The sequence below is a fragment of the Diadema setosum genome, chromosome 21 (assembly GCF_964275005.1).
Source record: "Diadema setosum chromosome 21, eeDiaSeto1, whole genome shotgun sequence".
In the NCBI taxonomy this organism is placed as follows: Eukaryota; Metazoa; Echinodermata; class Echinoidea; order Diadematoida; family Diadematidae; genus Diadema; species Diadema setosum.
Window position 1 is genome coordinate 24,685,436 of NC_092705.1, and position 25,516 is coordinate 24,710,951.

Consider the following 25,516-nt stretch of genomic DNA (forward strand, 5'->3'; position numbering starts at 1 on the left):
GAGACCTGAGTCATTTGATTGCCTGTGATCCTCCTACTCAATGTTTACCTACTCGTCTCAAGGCTGTGACTTGCGTGGGAAAGAACTTGTTAATGATCTTGGATCAAGAAAGTGTCTCCATATAGTGTCCACAAGAAAACTGTTCGTTAAAAGTACACATCCCAATATGTTGGACTTATGCAGGGGTCACAAATTTAGCTAGCAATTTGAGAATTTGAATGTTTCTGTGACTTATGGAGGCCAAAATTTGAAAATAGCTAGTAAGTAGGGACGAAGAGCGGCGATCTGTGAGAGGGAATTTTGGCAGTGCTAATTACATATTTGTGACTGCCAAAAGTGGACAGTAGTAGATTCCAGATGCCGAATTCTTTGGGGGCAAATTCTAAGACATCATTTAAAGTTTGTTTACAGTATCATTGCATGCTATTTGAAATAAGGTTAAACAAGAATAACTTAGATCTGTTAAACAGTGATAATATTTCAGATATTTGAACCAATTAGGTTGAAATTTGCATGATGGAATTTGTGTTTAATTGACTGGGAAGATTTCTAGAGCATCCTTGCAACAAAGTTACACCGTAGCTTGAGAATCATGTTTGATTTGTTTGAATCAAAGATCAGAAGGGATGAAAATCAAACATGATTTAATAGTTTTTACAATACCTACTTTCTCCCTAATGTGTTCTCAAACAAATGTATTTGCTATTTCTCCAATTCAACTGCAGCAGTCCTGGCATTACCCTGTTCATGTTCCGATGCTCCTACTTTAGCCACGCACGTACACATTCAAAACTGGCTCATGATTCACTGAGAAGAATTAAAAGATAAACAAATTAAGAACTGAGTGCACGCTCACGGATTAGTTGTCTAGTTCTGCCATGTTCAGTAAGGCATTCAAATGTACAAACATAAGACATAGCACAAGTATGAATCAGTGGTGTGCTGAATAAGGCTCATCAGATCATAGGCAGACTGAATATATTGTTGAGTTCTTAGAACATGGAGACAGGAATAATATAGTCACTCAGACATCGGGTTACTTTAGATACTAGAACAAACATTTATTCAGGTCTTTACTTCAAGACAGCAAAGCTCAGACTCTTCTCTCCAAGAAGTCAAAACCCAGTCTGAATTCACCACAGTCATCTACCTTGGTCTTAACCCGTTGAGGACGGTTTGATTTTGCTACAACACGCATTTCCCATAGACACCTGCCCAAGTATACTCGGAACTCGTCCTCAACGGGTTAAAGGGTACCAATCAATCCTTGCACAATCAGGCAGTGGGCTACAACTGCCCTCCATTGAATGAATAGACTAGTGCAATGTTAAACACAAAAGGCTAAGCTACCACAATGGGACGAAAAGACATAACACAGGATTGCTACAAGGGGTGCCAGCAACTTCGTTAACATCCAGTTTATATTGGGCAATATGGTCAATTACTTGTAATAGGAAGTTGAACTTGACTGTAAGCTACAGAAGCTACTGCAGCAGGACAGGTCATAGACCTTAATACTACATAGACCTTAACAATATCACATTAATTTCCAAACAATGTGTGATCTAATTTTCCCCTGACTATTACTCAATGGTGTCTGGCTTGTGCAGACATGCACTGTAGCATGTGCATAATGCTTTTCACCCACCGTGAGAACATTGGGAAAACACTTAATTCAATTTCTGAATTAATGGCTCGATCACTTGCAATTAAGAATAAGATTTTGATAAGGTTGTGAACGGGTATATAGGTGATAGGTAGTACAGGTAATAAGTAATAGATCGAATTTACTAGAAGATAGGGATAGATGTACCTGAAACAAAAAACAGCAGAATAAATAGAAGAAACCTATCAGATTGACAAAAAGTCACAATTGAGTTTATATTCTTCTGTCTGATTTTTAGTGACGCCATGTTAGTGAAATATTAGAGGAATATAACATGCCTATGTAAACATTTGATGCAGACAGTCATTACTTGCAAGCTTCTACTTCAAGATTTTGAGGAGGTTTCTGTGTTTTAAGATATTTACATAAATGCCCTATGCTGAGTGAATGTAATATTTTGCAAATCAAGACTTAAAAAATTAACTGAAATATAAACATTTCCCCTTTTCATGAGAAGCATTTGTGATTTTCTATCTCAGATTACAATATCAGAGCATTTGTGTTTCATAAAAGATGAAATATTTTTGCAAGCTTTTGATTTTGCGAATGTCAGTGTAGACTCCCTTAATTTGTGAAAATAAAAATGCCATAAAATGTACTGCAAACAAAGTAGTATTTCAAAAACAAGGTCAAATCTTTAAAGTGCCAGTATGTGTCAGAAATTCATTAGAAAAAAAAATGCAGCACTTGTCTCTCTTTGACCTCACATAGACAGAGGTATGACATTGAAATGAAGTTTCATAGTGGAAAATTTGCATTTTGTATAGACCGATTCGGGTTCGTTGAGGGCAGCAGACAATTTGTGGCACTGGGCGCAGCCATTAGCTCATTTTGAGGTGTCTTAGCCGACCCCCCCTCCTCTCCCCAACCCCACGGGCAACATGTTTATCGCGCACTTGTAACAAAGGTTCGCGCATTAAGCAAGCATTCGCGCACTCAGTACGAGACGCCCATTGGCTAAAACAACCATGCATCAGTTTTTCATTCCGCGCGCGTGAGAGGGGTGGGGAGAGAGGAGGGGGGTTGGCTGAGACACCGCAGTAATGGCGCTGCCCATGCCAAAAATACACATAGCGCGTCACAGAATCGGTCAATAGGCAATACTGCACACTGGCACTGGTCCAATGGTCCAGACCAATGAAAATCACTGTCAGACCTGTAACCTTTTCAGGAATGGAAGAGTAAAAATGGACAAACTGGGTACCTGCTGGTCCAACATACAGGTCAGACCAGTAGAAAAAAAAATGGGTTAGTGTGCAGCCCTGTAGTATGGATTCTTTTGTATTTTGCATGTTCTTATTATCTGTTTGTTCAAGTGAACATATGTCATGAAAAAATTGTCATTATACTTGTATGCTTGTGTACTTCAGTGTTTGTCTAGATGGTAATGCACTGTTTATACAGGTTTGTACATGTTTAATGTCTGCTTGAAATTATGAAATTACATTGTTTGGATATGATAGGGAATTATGCATGCCCAGATATGTTATCATTATTATTACTACTACATGTATTACTATAATTATTACTTATCTAAGTGTAAAGACAAAAAAAGAACTAGACTCGGAATTTGTCAAGACTGACAAATTAGGTGATCCGATTTTTTTTTTTTTAATCAATGATTCGAGTCCTGATCGCAATAGGCATGACAATATAGGTTTCATCTGTGTTTAGAGACATTGGCCGTGTGATATTTGGATTCTCATTTACAAAAGAGAGTCAGGTCTACCATCTTTGGTACCAAATTCGGTATAAACCAGGGAGGTACCTCCCTGGTATAAACTATAACGAAGATACAGAATGAAGTACATCTGACCATTGACCCAACTTTGCACAGCCAAGATGGCATCTGAGCAAAAAGTGGTTATTTTGTGAAATGATTCTTGTAACATGGTCTTTGCGTGTGCAAAATATTGGAAAGATAGGACATGTATTCACCAAGATACAGGTTGAAACATTTATGACCTTTGACCCTAATTTACATACCCAAGATGGTGTCTGATCAAGTAGTTGTTATTTTATGAAATAATGTACGTGACATAAACTAAACATGTGCAAAATATGGGGGTGATAGGGGCTGTTTTTCTAGAGTTATTGCAAAGAAAGTTGCAGAAAGAAAGAAATATCTCAATACATCGAAGATAAGTTTGATTTCAACCAAGTTTTTTGACGTAATCTCGGCGTCGTATGAAAAGATGGAGCGAATACCGACGATAGCCCAAAGTCTCAGCTACAACATATTAAAATCTGGGAGAAATTCACCGAGGAGTAAGTGAGCTAGTGCTCGATAAAGACCGTCATGTCAATTTTCATTTCCAGAAAAATTCCCTCCCATAGAGATAACACGTAAACTGGTTAAATTTGACAAGGTTACATTATATCCATTTTCACGAGGTGAAGACATCATCCGATTAAAATTTTGATGAACAAAACTTAAAGAGTATTAAATTGGCTACAACATACTAAAATCTGGAAGAAATTCACCGAAGGGTAAGTGAGCTAGTCGTCGATAAAGACAATCATGTCAATTTTCACATCTAGAAAAATTCCCTCCCATAGAGATAACACGTCATAACGAAGATACAGGAAGAAGTACATATGACCTTTGACCCCACTTTGCACAGCCAAGATGGCATCTGAGCAAAAAGTGGTTATTTTGTGAAATGATCCTTGTAACATGGTCTTTACGTGTGCAAAATATGGTAAAGATAGGACATGTATTCACCAAGATACAGGATGAAACATTTATGACCTTTGACCCTAATTTACATACCCAAGATGGTGTCCGATCAAGAAGTTGTTATTTTATGAAATAATGTACGTGACATGAACTAAACATGTGCAAAATATGGGATTGATAACCATTGTTGTTCTTCATCTATTGCACAGAATGTAGTAGAAAGAAAGAAAAATAAAGAAAAAATTATGTTATTTTATAGAAATTTGAAGGAGAAGCATTAAAAAATCAGAAAAAGATAAAGTTAGGAAGGGAGATTAAGACTAAATAAAGAAAAAGAAGAAAAAAGAGTTTGGAAAAAAAAATAAAAAAATATTGGCAAGGGTGAGGCTCGAACCAGGGACCTTAGGATTACGAGTCGGATGCGCTATGCAATGACCTATTTCATGCTCCATAGGCCCTGTGTATTAAGCAAAATGACGCTGCATCGAAGCCACGTGCCATTTTCAACCAAGTTTTTCGACGTGATGCCGGCCTCGTATGAAAAAATGGAGGGCACACTTACGATAGCCCAAAGTCTCAGCTACAACATACTAAAATCTGGGAAAAATTCACCGAAGCATAAGTGAGCTAATGCTCGAAAAAGATAGTCATGTCAATTTTCACTGCCAGAAAAACTGCTCTCCCATAGAGATAACACGTAAACTGGTCAAATTTGACAAGATTACTTTTAATCCATTTTTACGAGGTGATGCCGCCATCCAATCAAAATGTTGTTATTACATTAATGAAAGAACATTTAATAAGCTACAACATACTGAAATCTGAGTGAAAATTGGCAGAGGATAAGTGAGATACGCCCAAGTAAACTTGAAAATTGATGACGTCATTTTGAAAATTTACTTTTTTTACTTTATTAAGAAATTTGATATCTTTTAATCACTTTTTCAGTATCGCCAACCCATAAACTGACATGTACAACTCATCAGCTTTCAGAATATGTAAAGAAAATGGGGGGTCACCGTCCATCCTGACGAGTAAAATCGGATTTAAAATTGGCGGTTTTTGGGCATTGTTGTACTGTATATCGCCATTGACGCGCGCGCGGAATTTCAACTTTGACAGTCCCGTATGACGTCATATTGAGTCGGATTGACTTGAAACTTGCTAGAAATGTTCCTTGACTTTTCAGACATCCGATAAATGTAAAAAATCGGGAAATTTCTGTTGCTTATGAGCTGTACGTGCGTATATGTGCGCGCGCGTACGCGTCCGTCCAATTTTTTCAATTTTTCAAAAAATGCTGCAAATGGTCTGAAACGTGTGCAAAAAAAATTTGAGCTCGATTTGAGCATACAAATATTTCAACGCGCGCGTACGCGCACGTTTTAAGAGAAAATATGAATTTTGAGAATATGAGTAGAATGCGCATAACTTGAAATATATGTGACGTAAATTTCATTGAAAAACTCTATTCCATTAGTGAGATATGATTGAGAATGTGTTTTCATATAATGACGTCACAGTGACGTCACGGTCGACTGATCACTATTATACATTAGATCTGTCGTCTTTGGGACATGATACATATATGGTATAATTTTGAAATTGATAGGAAGAGGACTTTCTGAGCTAACCTCTACACAAATTTTGTCCAGAAATAAAGAAGAAGAAGAAGAAGAAGAAGAAGAACCAACAAAGAATCCGTACAGATACAGAAGGTGATCCGAGAGGATTCTCGGATCACCTAATAATGATGATAATAAATCAAATTAAATTAATTTCCAAGATATCCAAAATATCATGCTTTATGTTTCCATCCCATTTTTCATTGTTCAGTAATTCTTTGCCCATTCTATTTGTATCATTGCAGTTTCTCTGCAGGCTCTATACTCATAAAATGGGTGGGGGGGGGGGGATAAAGAGGGTAGGGTCGGAAGAGGGGGTAAGAAAGAACAAAGGGAGACCGGTGGACATCTTTACCATGTCGTCTAAACCACCAGATAAATGCAAAACAACTGTTGCCTGCCGTTCAAGTTTAGCATGGGACACGCCATCTCCCGCCACTTGAGGTGAGGCGGCTATTAATTATTTCCCTTTTCTGTCCGAGACAAAGGCTCGGATATGCCCATGGTCTCTCACAAGGTATTGAGGGAAGAGGGGAGGGGGGAAGGGGGAGGGAGGATGGGGGTTGATTGGCTCCCCTGTGATGATATGATATTAGTAGAGTTTTCCCAGCGACCGCAAGAGGAAGTGGGAGGTGGAAATAAATAGACGCCATTCCATTCAGAACGACGTCATCTCCCTGACGGTGGGTGATGATACGAAAACAAGCAAGCAAGACTTCAATCAGAAACATTTGTTTCCTTTGACAGCTGAATTCACTTTCACAACAGGGGTTTTTTTGTTGCTTGATTCTCTGTTTTTACAAGCTACAAATGTAGTCTCAGATATTTGTTTCATCTGAGAGTTATAGTATGCCAAACAACTAAGTGTTTCCATCGACAATTTCATGCAGATGGTGAATGGTGTTTCATTTGACATACAGGTAAGGAAAGAAATGGATGCAGTGGAATATTTTTGCTTCCAGTTTGTAGTGAATAATTTGTAGTTTGTAGTTAAGTTACACGAACTTCCTTGGCAAAGTGATGCTAAGGCTACACTGGTGATTGATGAACTTTAATCACATCTACTTCTCCCTGCTCTCCTCCCCCCCCCCCATTGTGCCCCTCCTCCCCCCCCCAAAAAAAAAAAAAATCTCCATGTAAATCCATGTGTGATACTGCACAAGATTGGTGAATGCTCTTTAACCCATAGAAGACTAGTCCCGAGTGTATGCGGGCAGAAAATGTGTGTTATAAAATAGCAAAGTCAGCTTGTCTGCAATGAGTTAAGGTGTGTTTTAAACCTCAAGGAGTAAAGGTTTTCCCTTTAACCATTGCAACCTCCTCTTTAGTGGAATCTGTGCTGGATAGCACCGAACTGATGCATTCTAGTATTGAGGAGCTTAAAGTTGCCATCATGCAGTGCCGTACCGGTACTCACCCCACCCTGTATCCAGTAATCCCGCTTTCTTTCCCCAGACTCATAAAACGATTTATCCCTCTCCTTGTCTTTCCTGTTATGATGTCATACCACACGTGCGAGAGATCAGAAAGGTGGGGGGAGGGGCGGGGAGGAGACTTGTCCGGGAGGAAGAAATCTTAATTTACCGTTGAGCACCCGCGACAGGAAGTAGCGAGGAGATTCACCTAGTTTTTATAGATTGTTTGTATGAAGTCACAATCAGCTGTTTGTGTGTGACTTTGGGTATCATGACAACGATGGCGAAAGGGGGGTAGATAGTATTAGGACTCCGGAGAGATATATATTATATTAGCAAGTGGTGACTTAGAGTCGAGAGCACCGTATAACCCTTCTCGGGGACACATATTACCTTGCTATTAAATATCTGCCTGATAGAGTGAGCAGAAAGTGGTGCCAAGTATAACACCTTGTCTGGACTCATAGATAAAGAGAGGAGTGCTATTCCATTACATCCTTGAATCAGAAGTACCGCATACCTTATTGACGGCACTTGGATATAAAGCAGCAATTTTTGTACCTCGCTTTTCCGGCTTGAAGAATCTTTCTTGGTTTGGTTTCCATGAGAGACTGACAACATCCTGGGGGAAAACAAATTTTGATTTGTCAAGTCATTCAGTCATTAACTCGAAAAGAATAGGAAAAAAGCAAACAAACTAGCAACAAATAGTTTGTTATAATTCTGGAAACTCTCATTTGGGCTTGTCCACGTTTTTGTCATTCAACACTTTTGCTTGTTGCGAAATACATCATACATCCCAAATATTCCAGACTCTTTATTTACATTTGATAGATTTTCATGATGAAAACTGGGATGTACAAATTGATGCTTGTATTGTTCTTCAGAATATAGGATATTGTCTTGGGTCTGTGTACTCAGTTGACAAATAAATGAATAATAATTGAAGTTTTCTGCCGTGATTTGTCAGTGAGATGTTGCTTTGGACCTGATGACTAGGAATCAATGAGGAATAATATTTGCCCGGTACACAAACTTGCTTATTGCTGGAGAGCAACGCAAAAGGAGAAAAATATGGCTCTGTCATATCTTTGCGCCGACATGTTGTGAACCTTACTTGGAATACTGTCCCTGGTTTTGGGTTTGTTGAGATCAGCCAATCTACTGGACTTTTTAGCCTTGCTTTTTGGACTAGGAACACAAGATGGATAACAACTATAAACCCACCTTGAAGAGGCGTAGTGATTATAGCATGCCTGTCTTCTTGGTTTTAATGAAAACACTTCGTGGTAAGTAAAAGTTTGTTAAAAATAGCATCAGAAAAAAGATGCTTTCACAATGTAGCAAAGTGAAGATATTAGTTCTTGTATGTGACAAAATTTACCTATTCATTTAGAGCCGTATGGTATGCTAATACAGTTTATAGTCTTCTTTGAAAAATTCTCCCCAGTTAATACCGTCACTTTTCCTCTTTTGAGCAGCAGTGAATATCAGCTGGTCACTGATCTCAATGGCCCGAATTCACAAAGGTGGTACAAATGAAACCATGGTTTAAACCATGGACAAAAACCATGGAGCGCCAAGTGTCGCATGGAATATTTCGTTACGAAATCAGTCATTTCGTCGATGAAATGATTATTTGTAAAGAAATGACAACATTTTGTAACTAAATGAACATTTCGTCCACGTAATGATGATTTCGTTAACGAAACGGTCATTTTGTCGACGAAATGACCAATTTCGTAACGAAATATTCCGTGCGACACTTGGCGCTCCATGGTTTTTGTCCATGGTTTAAACCATGGTTTCATTTGTACCACCTTCGTGAATTCGGGCCTTTGGGTTTAACCTTACATGTGTATGACAAGCTTAATAATTTCATCAGAGTTCATTAAAAATACATGTCACACAAACGCCCACAGATATTGCCAGTCAATGCTGCTACCACATACTTGTACTGGCTACCTCTTTTGTTCAGCTAGAATGAAGGAGAAATAGATGTTAAGTACTTTTTACCACAATGAAGCGAACACACTATAGTATTGGTATTTGCATCTCTGGGTAGTTTGTCTGTAATTCCCTTTCAACAACATCATCCATATTTAGGAAGCCATAGAAACAACTAAGTAATAATTAAGATATGTTTGTTGTGTGCTCCTGGTAGATAAATTGCATTCTCCTGCACTTTTTTTTTTCAAAAATATTGAACAAACATATGAATTTTGTACCTTCTCAATGTACCAAAAATGAAAAAAGAAATTAACTGTGAGTGTTTTTCAGAGAGCTTTGAAAAATGGTAGATGTTTTTGTTGTTTCACTCCCCAAAAGAGTATGTTTATGCTGGCTTTGATAAACAAGAGTCACCTATCTCAAAAGGCCACTATTTTTGTGTGTACATATTTTCCCCCTTGGATCAGATAACAAACAGATGTGATCAGATAATAGTCAGGCTATTTGGGTATACCTTTTGAGAGAAATTTCCTTCTCTCCAAAGTATAAAATAGCTTGCTATTTGTGACCTGTTTATCAGTATGAGAATGATTCATTGGTGTGAACACACAGGTATGATTTGGAAGTAGCGCTAGCAGTTGCAGAGTAAAATGATGATGCAAGTGGCAGAGTAAATGAAGATGCAACCTCTATTTTTTTTTTCCTGGCCATTTTGCCAATCTGGTGTGACTCAAGACCAACTTTAGTTAACCCATTGAGGACAAGTCCTGAGTATACTCGACGGCCAAGTGTCTATGGAAAATGCACATTGTAGCAAATTCAGCTCGTCCTCAACGGGTTAAGAGACCTCTCATCTCTGACACAAACTAATCCAGCTGAGATGAAATCCAGTTTGCTGTTTATCTATCATTAAGGGTGCTGTCAGCAATAGTTTGTCATAGTCGTTTAACCCTGACACAACTGAAGATGATACCATTGTGTGGAATAGCAGTGAAATTACAAGGCTGTGGTCCCACGGAGTTTAAGGATTTCTTGGTCAAGGTTTCTGATGCATCACGTCCACAGGATATCTGCCTGTCAGCTGGGGATGTCTTTCAACTGAAATGAAATCCGTCAGAATTTTTGACCAAGGAAGAAAAGAGAGAACAGAAAAGTGTCAGATAGGGCTAAATTTCATGGTTTATGGATTAAGGGAAAGTTTAGAAACAGACTGACTAGCAGGTAGAAAGCATCAGGTTTGCTGAAAGGCAGTGATGTCATTTGTACAGTATATGCCATACGAGTCTGATTTTTCACGAATGGACACTTCTCGGCACTTTTTTGAACGTGTTAAATTCGCTGTCATAGAGTGTAGGAGTGGATTGATAAGCATACACATACACATCACATTCATGACGGGATCACAATCAGAATTTATATCTTTGCATGAATTAAAATTTGGGGGTTATACAGAATTCTTGAAAAAAAAGAAAGAAATATATTGCGCATACAGTATCACTTGTACAACCATCCTCTTGTCTTGATTCTATATCTATGTCTCTTGCTCCCTCTCTCTTCCTTTTCGCATTCATCTCTATCTCTCTCTTTCCTTTCTCTTTCTACTCTTTTTTCCCTTTCTCTATGTGTGAAATATCTCGTAAAGCATAATTTGTACACTTTCTGTTACAAGCTCAGTGTATGCAAGGATATGGCAAGTACCAAAAGCAATTACCATAAAACAAGATATGTTCGTGGCATAAAATTTAATTTATGGGCCCATTTTATAAAATGAATGATGCACAGACCTGTTTTGCGGAGCGCTGAGAATGGGACGCTCTCATTTTTACTTTGGAAACAGTCTAAAGCCATTTTCAAATCCAAACTCGTGCATGCAATTCTCACTGATTCACTCTGTCCTGTGCATCATTTGTATTGTTTCTGTCAATTTCTCTATTAGTGTGATGATTTGTGCAGGACCATGGAATGGAAAGAAGCAATGTATTAGTATCTAATATTTTAATCCCTGCTTGTATTTTTTTTCCACAAAGGACTTGACGATGTAGCGGTGAAAAACATCAAGAAGAAGGAGGCCAAGCGGATGTTGGCGGACATCAAAGATTTCATCGCGTCAGGTGGAAACGTCAACACAGCAAATGACCGTGGAACAACTCTAGTAAGTTACAATGTGTCATACATTCCTTGGCTCAATATTTGTGGGTTTATGTGACTTACATGATTATCAGAGGTTTTCTTGGACCTTAGTGGAAATGAAAAAAGTTTGCTCTGTATTATATCAGGTCATTCTGCTTTTTTTGTGTGACTGACTATGTGTTTGCTTTGGTCTTTTGTAATTCAGTCACTTGTTTATGTCTACACTGTACAGTCATTCATGCATGCAGGTTGTGGTATTTGTTTATTGCTAATCATTCTGTTTGTGGCATATTTTCATTGATGTGGTTGTTTACATCATAACCCTTTTGATGATAGGTTACAGTTTGTTATTCTGAAGGGTTGTTATTCCAAAATTTCATAATTCCAAAAATGAAATAAAATGCATCATTCTAAAGGTTCATTAATCCAAAAATGAAAAAAAAAAAAGGTTTGCTATTCAGAATAAGTTTCGTAATTCTGAAGGCTTGGTAGTACACACCTTTTTGTTTGTTTGTTTGTTTTTTATTAGTGAAGATTTATTCAATTTTTGGATTGATGAACCTTTGGGAAAATGAACCTTGTTTAATTTTTTGAATAATAAACCTGAATTGATTTGTTGTTGTTGTTGTTCATTCAGGTACGCACTTGTTAGATATCCTCATCTTTGTCAGAGGTTTCCTGTAATTGTTTTAGTACGTTTTTAGCACAGGGCCCTGTTTTATGAAGAGTTTATAATTGATTATGTACAATGAAGTTGATTTCTATCATAAGTCTATGGCAGCCTGTGTGGTAAGGAAATTTATAATCGATCATATGTTTTGATAAATGGGGCCCAGGTCAATTTTAGAAACCTTGAATCAGTTGTTTGCTGATTTGAAAACCATGTTTACACTTGGTGCTTGTCTAATGATATCATATGTCTGAGCAGGTTGCCGTGCCTGCTATATCTGTTAGAGTATCTAATATTGTGCTTTTTGGAATATGAAACACAGGTAAATATAGTAAAGTCTTGGCAGGCATTTACAAAACATGTTTCCCCCTCTTGCTCCAGTGGGGATTTGGCAAAGGCCCACACTTTTAGTCGGGCAGGTCTCCATGTTTGCATTTCACTTGCCCGACTGCGAGTATGGGTTGTCCTGAGCAAGTGTGTTTGTGGCACCCTGGTATGCAAACAACAACGACGACAAAGACAACAACAACAACAACAACAACAACAACAAAATACTACAACAACAACAAAATTACCACAACAACAACGATATATACTACAATAACAACAACAACAATAACAAATACCACAACAACAACAAATACAACAGCAACAACAACAATCTGCTGAGGCTAGTCATATGGCAGCTCAACTGTAGAAGCAAGAAATCATTAATGAATCTATAAATAAAAAAGCAATGCAGAACTTTACCCGATCTTCACATGATCGAAGCTCTGCAACCACATGAAAGCAAATAACGCTGTCACAAATTTATGATCCAACACTCTATTTTCAGCCTACGGTGGGAGTGAAAGCAAGGCCATTCCAGATCTCCTGTTGACACATGTACATTGGGGCAAAAATACTTCAAACCCTGGGGAGGGTGTAAATCGCGGGATGGGAGGGAATTTGCCGGAACATTAGATCCAGTTTCCTACCAAAAGGGAACTTCTGACACAATGTACAGCAAACTGACATGTTGCACTAGTTAGATCAGATGTACATATTATGTTTACCTTACCTGAGCTAAGAGTTCAAATTAAGTTTCTTATTACTGTCACCTATTAGCAGCTATAATGTCTGCTGCTTATTATTCTCGTCCAATATCTGACCATCAGCTGTTGCGTGGCCAGTCCTGTCCATAAACTCTTTACATATTTTTGTCTTAATTCTTCTGTAAAGTTGCCTGTAAGCAGGGTTGTAGAAGAGATCTACACTCAGCAAAAATAGAAAGTAAACACTTTTTCCAGTTGATATTTTTCATAAAAGATTTTGATAAAAATCAATGTGTCATATACCATAGCAAAGATTATTTAGTTGGCTATCAACCTGGTAGGTTTATACAAAGGGAAATTTTACGCATGAGTGAACACATTCGTTTTTGTCCTCCAAGGCAGATAAGTAAAAATTGCAGATTTGGACATATTGAAATTCATTTGCAAATGCCCTCCAAGATAGCAAATGATAACAAAAGACTAATTTAACGCAATGTGAGACATGAATGAAACAGCAGAAATAAGTTTCCGTTCCCTTGTTTCCCTTTTATATTCAAAATAAAAACATAGTGGGGAAACTGAAGGTGGAACATAAGCATTTTCCATCAATTCAAACTTTTAATGACATAGGGAGTAAGCTGTAAAGGTGATAAAATTGACAGAATTTCTTCATTTTACCTTTTAATTGAGAAATTTAAGAATGCACAAGACAAATTCAAGAACCAAATATTATTTCAAATTTTCTTAATTTGGAATAACGTTTCAAACTTTCTTTGTTACCATAATTTTTCTCTAAATGTCTTTTGACTGTGGATTTGACAGGAGATTCTTCATTTCCCTCCATAATATTTTTGCCTTTCTTTATCTTTGGAGGGTTACAGAGACATTATTGAGATCATACGTTGATTTTTTCGAAAATTAATTTGCATTTCTATTGTGCTGAATTTGTCTTTTGTTCTCATTATTATATAGATGGAAGAGCAAATATGCTTGAATAACAACTTGTCCATTTTGCAATTTTTACTTTCGTGCCTTGGAAGAGAAAAATGAATGTGTTCGCTCATGCGTAAATTTAACATTTTCATTGACCTACTAGGTTGATAGCTAATTAAATTACCTTTAACATGGTACATAAAACATCATTTTTAGCCAGATAATCTATGAGAAAGATAAGCTTGAAAAAGTGTTTATTTTCTTTTTTTGCTGAGTATTTTTTCTATGTTTGTGACCCGCTACAACAAAAGGATCTTAAAGTCGCTGACGGCTGAGCCGAGAAAAACGAGTTTGAAGTCACATCATCAAAAACTGGTCAAAACAATCGGATTTCTGTTTTTGGCATAATTTTGTAGTCTAATGTTTTTGTCTATCATCTGCCAAAATTTCGAAGCTAAATGGTCAAAGGAAAGGCAAGAAATTAGCGTTTTTCTGGGCCTTGATTTTCCGACTTTCAACGTAACAGAAATGTGTCCAAAGATTTGGATGTAGTGCCGTGGCTAGACTCCGCCCCTAGCAACGAAGGAGTGATCTCATTGGTCAGTGCATGGCATCCTGATTACTGCTTGGTCGTGCGTAGATCGCTGGCGCTAAGCTTGAATGAACATCACGGAGGTCGCTAGGAGCACACCTATTGTCATGCGGTGAAAACTGTCTCGCCTCCACTTGATCATGATAGCGTTGGAAGGAAAACTTTGAAGGCGTTTTTATCGAAACTCTGATTTCCTCAACCACTTGACATGCGCTAACAAAATCATCGATATCTTCGCAACTGCGTACTTTTTGAGTTGTGTTATATATGAAATAAGAGTAGAAGAGTAAGGGAATTATGTCATGCCATTTTCAGAAAATTGTCCTCCCCGACTTTTGGATCCTTTTGTTGTAGCGGTTCACATTTTGACCCCAACCTGGTAGAATTATAACCACATTTGTAGGGGCAACGTCAAAATGATTTGTGTAGTCATTTTGTTATCTTAACCCTGTCAAACTTAATCATTTATTCCAACCATCCAGTGTTATCATCTCTGACAACTTAAACACAAAATGCAAAATTTGCACATCACATTCGATTTTCTTAGTAACTGAGATTATTTATCATGAATTTCTACCAAGGCAAAGTAGCAGACGACATAAAATGACATCCTTTGAATCAATCAAAATTTTATTTCACACCTATAAATGTTGTGTTATTGAATTGATGCACATTTTGTTTGCATTGTGACCATGTTATTGATTTCCAAACTCCCAGAAAGTTTTTGTTGGGTTGCATTGACCCCGTTTTATTCTGGTTAATTGTGAGTCAGTTGAAGACTTAAAATGAACTAAACAACCCGTTTGGGTCACACAACATCCGACCCCGCATTTGTTAGAGCGTAGTTATGTAGTTGGCGAATGGAATGCATTGATCTGGAGTGCCACTTTCAATATGTGGTAAGGGATTCTGGGTCACATCCATGGTGTCCTGTCAAGAAAAGAAAAGTAAAAACAAGATGCAGAGGGTTAAGAGGACTAACTGGCAACATTGATGAAGGAAATACCTGACTCATTCCATGAACTTGCGTGACCTCCAAAGCCCTGGGCGTGATTAACACACCAAGGCTGACCTTAGGGTTTGGGGTATTTTTAAGGTTTCTCTTCTCGTACAGGAGGTATAATCCTGGTGGAAGAGGTGGCAACGCATCGGAGAGGAAGTTAAGATCACACCCAAACTTCATCCCCTTAAGGAGCAGGGGAGGGGGGCAGGGGAGGGGGCAGTATGGAAGAGGCCCAGGTCTGATGTGATGCTAATATTAAGTTTGTGGTTTTATTATACTTGATACAATATTTCCTCCTTGCTTTTCCTGTTTTACACGCAATGTTGTCAAAAGATCGTTATCAAATTAAGCTTGCTCGGAACGATATAGTCGAGCTCTGTGTCATTTCACAAAACTTTTCTTAGACTGGGGTGGGGCCCAAAATCTAATCCTTCCAACTTGATGGTAATCCCCCATGTTCACGTACATTGTTTAATTGGGAAGAGGGCTTGAATAGATGTTTAATTTTAGCATTAAATAAGAGACTTCCTAAAAGACATACTACAACATTCAATCTACCGTGATGAGAATGTAAAATTGACATGAATATTGACCTATTCGTAATCTGATGCAAAGATGCTTGATGCATGAAATTGTTGAGTTTCAATAGAGGTAATGTATGAAATTAGGAGATTCTTTAATCTCAATTCATAAAGCATTGATGGCTCTTGGATCCTATTTGCTCATCTAAAGATGAAATGTAAGGGAGTGGGGGTGGGTGGTAGATTCAAGATTCAAGATTCTAGATTCAACTTTATTTTCACTTCCATCAAATGGTAGGAGGGAGTCCGGTCTCATCAAGTGCTGGAAGAATGCTGATGCAAAACTCATCATTTTGTGTTTGTTAGATTGGGTTCTTGGAATCATTAGAGTCATCTGATTTGTCTGAAAATAAACAAATTTTAGCGCAAAACAAGAGCTTTAATTTTCTAATATATGTTCCCAATTTAAGATTCAGTGGTAAATTTAGATACTAAAACAGTCATATTTGAAGAACAAAGAACTCAAATGAAAGATTTTCATTGTACAATCAGTACCAAAAAATTACCAAAGAATTGTACAATACCCAATTGCAGAAATGTGGTTTCTGTATTTCAACTCAAGGGGTTAACCCTTTGAGGACGAGTCTCGAGTATACTCGGGCAAGCGTCTGTGGGAAATGCATGTTGTAGCAAAATCAAATCATCCTCGATGGGTTAAGGAGCACTTTCAATTCTCAGTGCTGTAAAAGCGAATATAGTGATTTTTGTGCTCAGCCAGGTAAGATGAATTTCTTGTGTTTTTAATTCCATGGAATCTAGACATCACATGGTGGTGCCTATAGCAAGAAAAAATATTTGTGTGCTTTTTTTATGTGCTACATGTGTAATTTCTGGTTCTGGCTAGTGTTTGTGTTCGGTAGATCATTGAAACCCAAGTTTTGGAGACTTTTAATACTGTAACACTAAATTTTGATAATTTCACCCCTAAATTGATTATGTTTCAAGTGTGTGTGTGTTTTTTTTTTTAAGACAGCTGTGAGAGGTGAAGTCTTTTAAGACCATGGTTTTAACCTAGAGATATGCTTTGACAAGAAAAATAAGAAAATATATCTCAAATATGTATACATGTCTGTCATTTTAAGAACCAGTCTGTGGTGATGTTTTTAGAAAAGACAGGGAAAGCCTAATGTGTGTGCTGTGCTATGCCTAAACTCTGGTTAAACAGAGAAACGTCCCAGCACTGAACTTGAATTAAGACAAATTAAGTGCCAGACAGCTTAATAGGCCATTAGATGCAGGAAATGATTCCACGGTAACCCCAAGCCCCATTGGCCAACTCCCCCTCCCCCCCCCCCCCCCCTCCTCTTGCCCTGGACTAACGTCCCTGGCTGAATTTTCTTACTTCACGCCCTGGGGAGGGGATTGGACGGCACCCACTTTCCTAACACTTTCCTAACATTGCTAACGCTTTCCTAACACTTTCCTAACACTTTCCTAACATTCCTAACACTTTCCTAACGTTTCCGAACTGATGCCCCTGTGTCAAAACCTTATCTGCGCATGCGGATACGTCCGTCGCCTGTGAATGGCTGCATCACAGTACTGTATTTGCATATGTAAATTACAGTCTTCGTATCGTCGCTCTCGCGCAACCAACACGCGCGAGACTCGAAACCTGGAGCGAACTCTCGACAATCCTGGCCGCCGAGCGCCGCCCGCCCGGCCCGGCGGCGCGGCGGCGGTTCCCGGCGGTGGTGGTGCACGGTGAGGCAGGTGGATCGGTCGAACCTCTGTCTGATGTTTCTTGCGAATGCCAGTTCGAGAAAAGTTACTTCCTTCTCAGGTAAAGGTGAGTAAGAATATCACAATACTAATTGAACGTGTGTGGGGAAATACCCGGGTGATGATAGAGCATATGTGAGGAAATGTTGATGTTGGAGTTACTTTCGCAAGCACGCGTCAACGCTTATTGTCGTGCTTTGCGTACATACAGTGCAGTGCAGTGGCCAGGTTGTCTCTGCATTTCTTAATTTATTTCCCAAATCGGATATTGTAGAATCTAAACCACTCCGTCTTTCATCGAGTTAATCTACTATGGTTATATTTACTGAAACTGAATTAGTTTTGTCCTCACTACATTTCGAAGTTGATGACAAAATGTTACTCTACCTAACCAAAATTCAAAAGTAAAGTTTAGGCCTAAATAAATTTAGTCAGTCACAATGTCAGTACGGACGGTATCGGTATAGAGGTTCTAACGTTAGATCCACTCGTTGCTTCAATTTTTACGTAACTTAGCATATTGAAAGATAATTTCATTAAATTCCCCTGCTAAATCTAATTTTCATGTATGTTTCTGCTGCTTGTTTAACTTAAAAATACCATAGTAACTAGGGCCTATACGTAACACAGCTAGTAGATGGGGCACTGCACACTTTACAGTGACTAGAGCCTATATAAACCCATGCCATGCCATGGGATGGGCATGCATTTTCCCTATTCTGTTCCCATAAGTGGTTCTGTAGCGTAGTGGCCTACTTTTGTTTTTTGTTTTTCAGTTGGCCTTGACAATGTTGTATTTGTTGTTTTACGTGGGCATTATCGCAAAATAGGTCCCCACTCCATTCACCGTCAGTCATTTCGTCAAAGCCGGGGACTTCTTTCTTGTAGACTTTGCACATACAATTGTATATAATTATGAACACACATCAATTGCACATGAGAACGAGAGGGGACCGACATCACGATTTGGCCTTTGCCTGTCATGTCAGACCAGAAATTTAACAATCCCTGAAAATTTGCTTGTGCAACAGTGGTTTTTAGGGCCTACTTATGTTCTGGGACCGTCAGACCAGTGCCAGTGCAGTGTTTGCTGCGTTGTAATGTAAATGCAGCGTGTCTATGGCCATGGCTTTTATGGCATGCTGTCACTGTAATGTTAAAGGGAACTTTGGAGTAGGTGAAGTAAAGCAGATGATGGGTCTACCAATTTTGGTCATGTGGCAGTAACAACAACGAATTGTTGTCACTACTAATTTGACTTAGGGATCAGGACAAGGGTGACGAGCTGGCTGATTGCCATTTAGCATTGCGCACAAAGTCACACAGTCTAGCCTCGACCAGTTCTCTATGACCGGTATATGACAAGTAGGGTTACTAATAGACAATTTATATGTCACCGGAGTCTAATAGTGTAGATTAAGTGTGGTTGATTGATGAATTTTACATTCTGTCCTTTGTCTCATTATAATGACGACAGAGGAGGAGAGCTGGGTCTGGGACCCTAGCTTTAGAAACTATACCGAACAGATTAAGAACAGTTGTTAAAGGGAAATGTTATCACTAATAACAGAAATGCAGCAAAGAGAAGAACATTGGTGGAGAGAATTATGGTTGAGATGAAACAAGGGAAATGTTCACAGAAATAGGAAGGATGATGAGGTAAAGGAAGTTATACAATTAGCCAAGTGGTGATCCCTTACAGTGACAAAATCAAATTGTTGTCACTTCAAATTTCACTTGGGTCAGGTTGAGGATGGTAAGGTAAGCTGGCTGATAGTCATCTGTCACCCAAAGTCTTACAATCTAGCCTCCACAACATGTAGTTCTCTCTGTATGACAAGTATGTCTGCAAGTATGTTTGTCAACACAGTTCTTTTCACATACAGTTTAACATCAATGCTCTGTTCTGTGTAAGGTAAACTTCCATTTCAGCATACCTTATACATTGTATGTTTCTTCTTCTCTAGTCTTAATTTTTTGGTTTGGTATCTCCTATGTTGTCCTTTAATTGTTTCTCGTCTAGTCCCTCTCTCTCATGCCATGAATAGTAATAACAATGATGATAACGGTGATGATAATGATAGCAATAAATTGTTATAACTATTACTATTGAATTCATTTAATTGATTGAGGCCAATTTAGGCTATTTATTCAGCAAAATAAAACAAAAAAACATACAGCATAATAATAGTGGCGTTTACGATGAGAGCCAGGCAGCCTTGAAAGCATCTTGTGCTTGTACAGTAGGATGCCTACACATGAAAATATTTGGCAACATTACAAATAATTCTGTGTGAAGTCGAGTAGAGATAAACAAGACACCATCACATACACTCACACAGACAACACATACACTCACATGCAGTATACATAAAGATAGAAGACAGGATAGAAAGTATGTTGTCTACTCAATCATGGGTAACTGTTAAAAAAAGGAGCACTTCAGTAAGCACTGAAATGTAGAAAGAGTTGTGCTGTATTTCAAAGCGGTACTTTTACACCTCCCCCCCCCCCCCCTTTACGGAATTCCTGGATCCGCTCCTGAGTAACTCAGGACAGTATAAGTATGCTATTAAAAAGGTCAAACCTTCTACCGTTTTCTCTTTTGTTGTCTACAGACTACTACAGTTCAGCATGCAAAATGACCAAGACTGGGAAGCCGTACAGCTGTCGGGACCATATTATCAAATTGTGTGCAAGAGGACAATATCGGTTTGGCCAATCACCAGGTGGAAAAAAAAAAGTGGAAGGAGGTGAAAAAGAGGATTGACGCCTGCCACCTTCATGGTTCCATCTGAAGAAGCAAGCTGTTGGTGTGTTTGGAGCTGTGCTGGCCTGTAAACATCAATAGGCCCTACCACGAGGTGAGTTTTTTTTTTTTTTGGTTTTGGTTTTGGTCTTGTTTTGTTACCTACGCCAAGGGAGGAGGTTATGTTTTCGTTATGGTTTGTTTGTTTGTTAGTTTGTCCATGTGCAACATAACTCAAAAAGTAGTTAACGGTTTGGATTAAACTTGCAGGAAAGGTTTAGAATGACACAAGTAACGAACGATTAACTTTTGGTAGTGATCCGAGAATTTTGGGGGAATTTATGAAGGATTTTTTATATTTTGGCAGGTAGGGTCAATGAACTTGGGAGTTCAGGCTGCACGTATTTGAGGTTTGCATGCGCGCACTAAAGTGCATGCTCTAGTTTCTGCTAGGGCTAGGCTCGCCATGCAGCTGAGGGTTTATGACGTAACAAAGGCTTCTATATTGGGAAATCGGGCAACATTCAGCACACAATGGGTGGAAATCACTGATATCTCTATGGAAGAACAAGATCAGTGGTGGAAATGAGCTGCATGCTTGGCGGAGGTCTGCGCTCTCTCGAGTGCTTTTCTAGTTTTGTTTTGCTTTGTTTGTTTTTGTTTTGTTTTGTGTTTTTTTTTTTTTTTTTGGGGGGGGGGGGGGAATAACACCCAGAAAGTCCCCCGAGTTGTCAGATTAAATATTTCCATCCTCATGTTTTGCAAAACATAGCTGTACATGTGATGCAGAGTTCATACAGACTGTTGTAAATGTCTAATACATTATATATTACAAATGTAGGTTCAGAGATTGTTTGCTGGGGAAATTAAAGTGATGCAATTTTGGACAGAAGTGAAGAAAGTCTAATTTCAGCTGCAGCCTCTAGATCATATTATGTATGATGAAAAAGAATAGAAGTCTGTCTGAAATGTCAGTTAAAAAAGTCCAAATAAAACATATAATTGAAATTGGTGAAATACTTTGTGCACACTAAACTGTACCAATTTTGAAGTCATTCATCTTAGAAGTCATGCCTTAGACCTAATCTTTTTGTACCAGCAAGTTCTTGTCCAAAATGTGTTATTGCGATTCTACATGATAAACTATTTGTATGTTGAAATTACAATTTGACTTTTGGTATGACTTTCAGCCCAGGACTGTAATAATGTATCAGAGGGATGAGAGTGATTGTACCTTGGAGTGGACATGAATTTAGTGTTAGTCTGTCTTTGAATGCTATTTTTTTTTTCAGTTATGAACTAAGCTCCAAATATGCCTTTGAAATGAAATTCTGACCCTCAGCCTACAATTTTAAGCCTCCGCCACGAAGTGTCGCTGGAGGCATTATGTTTTCAGGTTGTCTGTCCTTCCGTCCGTCCGTCCGTCCGTCCGTCCGTCCTTCCTTCTGTCTGTCATGAATTTTGTGGACAGCGTAACAAAAAAGAAAAAAACCTTTGAGGCATCCTAATAAGACTTGGTATGTATATGCCTGAGTGAACGAAGTTGTGCCTATTAACTTTTGGGTGTTCATGCTCAAGGTCAAAGGTCAAAAGGTCATGGTCAAATGGCTCAAAAATTTCACTATTTTCCCCTTATCTATGCAATGCCTGAAGGTTTTTTCTTTAAACTTGATGCAAACATGTGATACCAAATAAAGATTCTCCAGAGAGTTTGGAATTATGAGGTCAAAGTTCAAAGGTGAGAGGTCAATAAAATGTTGAAATTTCACCCTTTTTTCTCCATATCTTGGAAATGGTTCACGGTATCTTCATAGAATTTACTAGCAGTGATCATCTAGGGAATGTAGGGATCATGGGTCAGGGGTCAATGATCAAGGTCAACTCAAAATTTCATTTGTTCCCTCATATTTCTGCAATATTTCCAAGATTTTTCTTGAAACTTGATATATTGCCCAATAGAGATTTTCTAGGAAGTTTCTTGCCCAAAGGTCAAGTGAAAGTACTAAATTTCACTTCTTCTTTTTTTCCATATCTCGAAAGTGACTCAAGATATCATCATGAAACTTAGTACATATTAATGCATGTTCTACCTGACGGTGATTCTCTCGGGAATTTTAGGGTCATAGGGTCTAAGGTCTAGGGTCAAATGCCAAGTAAGAATGCAAAAATTGTAGTATTTGATACATGAATTACACTTTTTCTCCATACCTTGAAAGTTACTAAATGCATCTATAGACTTATAAAAGTGTCAAAAGTCAAGTAAAGATTCTCAAATCCCCAAATACAATTGTACCTGCACTCTTAGGCAGTATAGTCATCCATCCAATTAAAGCTAGTTCAAGGAAAGTGAACATTCAACACATTTGTGACCAACGGCGTAGCCAGGATTTCATCTTAGGGGGGGCGGTTAGTCTGCGAGGGAGCGAAGCGACCGAGCCCGAGCGAGCGGAGCGAGCGAGGGGGGAGGGTGTGGGAGGGGGGTGTCCCCCCTCCCACGGTAAGAACTTTTTTGCATTTGGATGTTGTAAATGGTGCAATTTGATGCATGTTTTTGCGCGTTTTATCGACGTGAAACAGTCCCACTTGTTTATGGTAGCAGTTTATTTTGATGTAGATTATTATTGAACAATTTGCCTATAAAAGGGTATAATTTAGATACACTTCTTGTATTAATTCTTTTCACTGAATATCATGAACGCGACTGAACCCGAGCGAGCGGAGCGAGCGAGGGGGGAGGGGAGGGTGTGGGAGGGGGGTGTCCCCCCTCCCACGATAAGAACTTTTTGCATTTTGATGTTGCAAATGGTGCAATTTGATGCATGTTTTTGCGCGTTTTATCGACGTGAAACAGTCCCACTTGTTTAAGATAGCAGTATATTTTAGTGTAGATTATTATTGAACAATTTGCCTATAAAATGGTATAATTCAAATATTCTTTTCACTGATTATCATGAACGCGACTGAACCCGAGCGAGCGGAGGGAGCGAGGGGGTAGGGGAGGGTGTGGGAGGGGGGTTTCATCCCTCCCACGGTGAGAACTTTTAACATTTTGATTTTGCAAATGGTGCAATTTGATGCATGTATTTGCGTGTTTTAACGACGTGAAACAGTCCCACTTGTTTAAGATTGCAGTATATTTTAGAGTAGATTATCATTGAACAATTTGCCTATAAAATGGTATAATTCCAATACACTTCTTGTATTAATTCTTTTCACTGAATATCATGAACGCGACTGAACCCGAGCGAGCGGAGCGAGCGAGGGGGTAGGGGAGGGTGTGGGAGGGGGGTTTCCCCCCTCCCACGGTGAGAACTTTTTACATTTTGATTTTGCAAATGGTGCAATTTGATGCATGTTTTAACGACGTGAAACAGTCCCACTTGTTTAAGATTGCAGTATATTTTATATCATGAACGCGACTGAACCCGAGCGAGCGGAGCGAGCGAGGGGGAGGGGAGGGTGTGGGAGGGGGGTGTCCCCCCTCCCACGATAAGAACTTTTTGCATTTTGATGTTGCAAATGGTGCAATTTGATGCATGTTTTTGCGCGTTTTATTGACGTGAAACAGTCCCTCTTGTTTAAGGTAGCAGTATATTTTAGTGTAGATTATTATTGAACAATTTGCCTATAAAATGGTATAATTCAAATACACTTCTTGTATTAATTCTTTTCACTGAATATCATGAACGCGACTGAACCCGAGCGAGCGGAGCGAGCGGAGTGAGCGGAGCGAGCGAGGGGGTAGGGGAGGGTGAGAGGGGAACCCCCCTCCCACGGTGAGAACTTTTTACATTTTGATTTTGCAAATGGTGCAATTTGATGCATGTATTTGCGTGTTTTAACGACGTGAAATAGTCCCACTTGTTTAAGATTGCAGTATATTTTAGTGTAGATTATTATTGAACAATTTGCCTATAAAATGGTATAATTCCAATACACTTCTTGTATTAATTCTTTTCACTGAATATCATGAACGCGACTGAACCCGAGCGAGCGGAGCCAACGAGGGGGGAGGGGAGGGTGTGGGAGGGGGGTGTCCCCCCTCCCACGGTAAGAACTTTTTGCATTTTGATTTTGCAAATGGTGCAATTTGATGCATGTTTTTGCGCGTTTTATCGACGTGAAACAGTCCCAATTGTTTAAGGTAGCAGTATATTTTAGTGTAGATTATTATTGAACAATTTGCCTATAAAATGGTATAATTTAGATACACTTCTTGTATTAATTCTTTTCACTGTATATCACGAACTCGACTGAACCCGAGCGAGCGGAGCGAGCGAGGGGGTAGGGGAGGGTGTGGGAGGGGGTGTCCCCCCTCCTACGGTGAGAACTTTTTGCATTTTGATGTTGCAAATGGTGCAATTTGATGCATGTTTTTGCGTGTTTTAACGAGTTGAAACAGTCCCACTTGTTTAAGGTTGCCGTATATTTTATTGTAGATTATTATTGAACAATTTGCCTATAAAACAGTATAATTCAAACACACTAGTCTTCTTGTATTAATTCTTACACTGAATATCATGAACGCTGTCTGTTCAGCAATCAAACAGAAAAAGCATGCACATGAGGGTGTAGATAGGGGCCTATCCCCTCCCACACGAAGGTGATTTTGCGTTTTCAGACCTGAAATTCAGCGATCTGGTGCAAATTTTTGGTGCAACACTTTTTCATCGAAGTGTTAAAATCACGGAATTTAGCTCTTATTCCGAATGTGCACCATCTGTGCGTATGTATAAAGTCTAGTGAGGTAGAACTTAGGGGAAGGG

The 25,516-nt window shown here is 38.8% G+C and overlaps 1 protein-coding gene across 1 annotated transcript in view; it reads left to right on the forward strand.

The window, feature by feature from the left end:
• The window catches only part of LOC140244429 (unconventional myosin-XVI-like), a 197,202-nt gene that overhangs the window by 42,248 nt on the left and 129,438 nt on the right, over nucleotides 1-25,516 (forward strand). Inside the window, exon 7 of the mRNA XM_072324068.1 lies at nucleotides 11,364-11,488. Within this exon, the coding sequence (XP_072180169.1) occupies nucleotides 11,364-11,488 (125 nt within the window). The remainder of the gene's footprint in view (nucleotides 1-11,363; nucleotides 11,489-25,516) is intronic.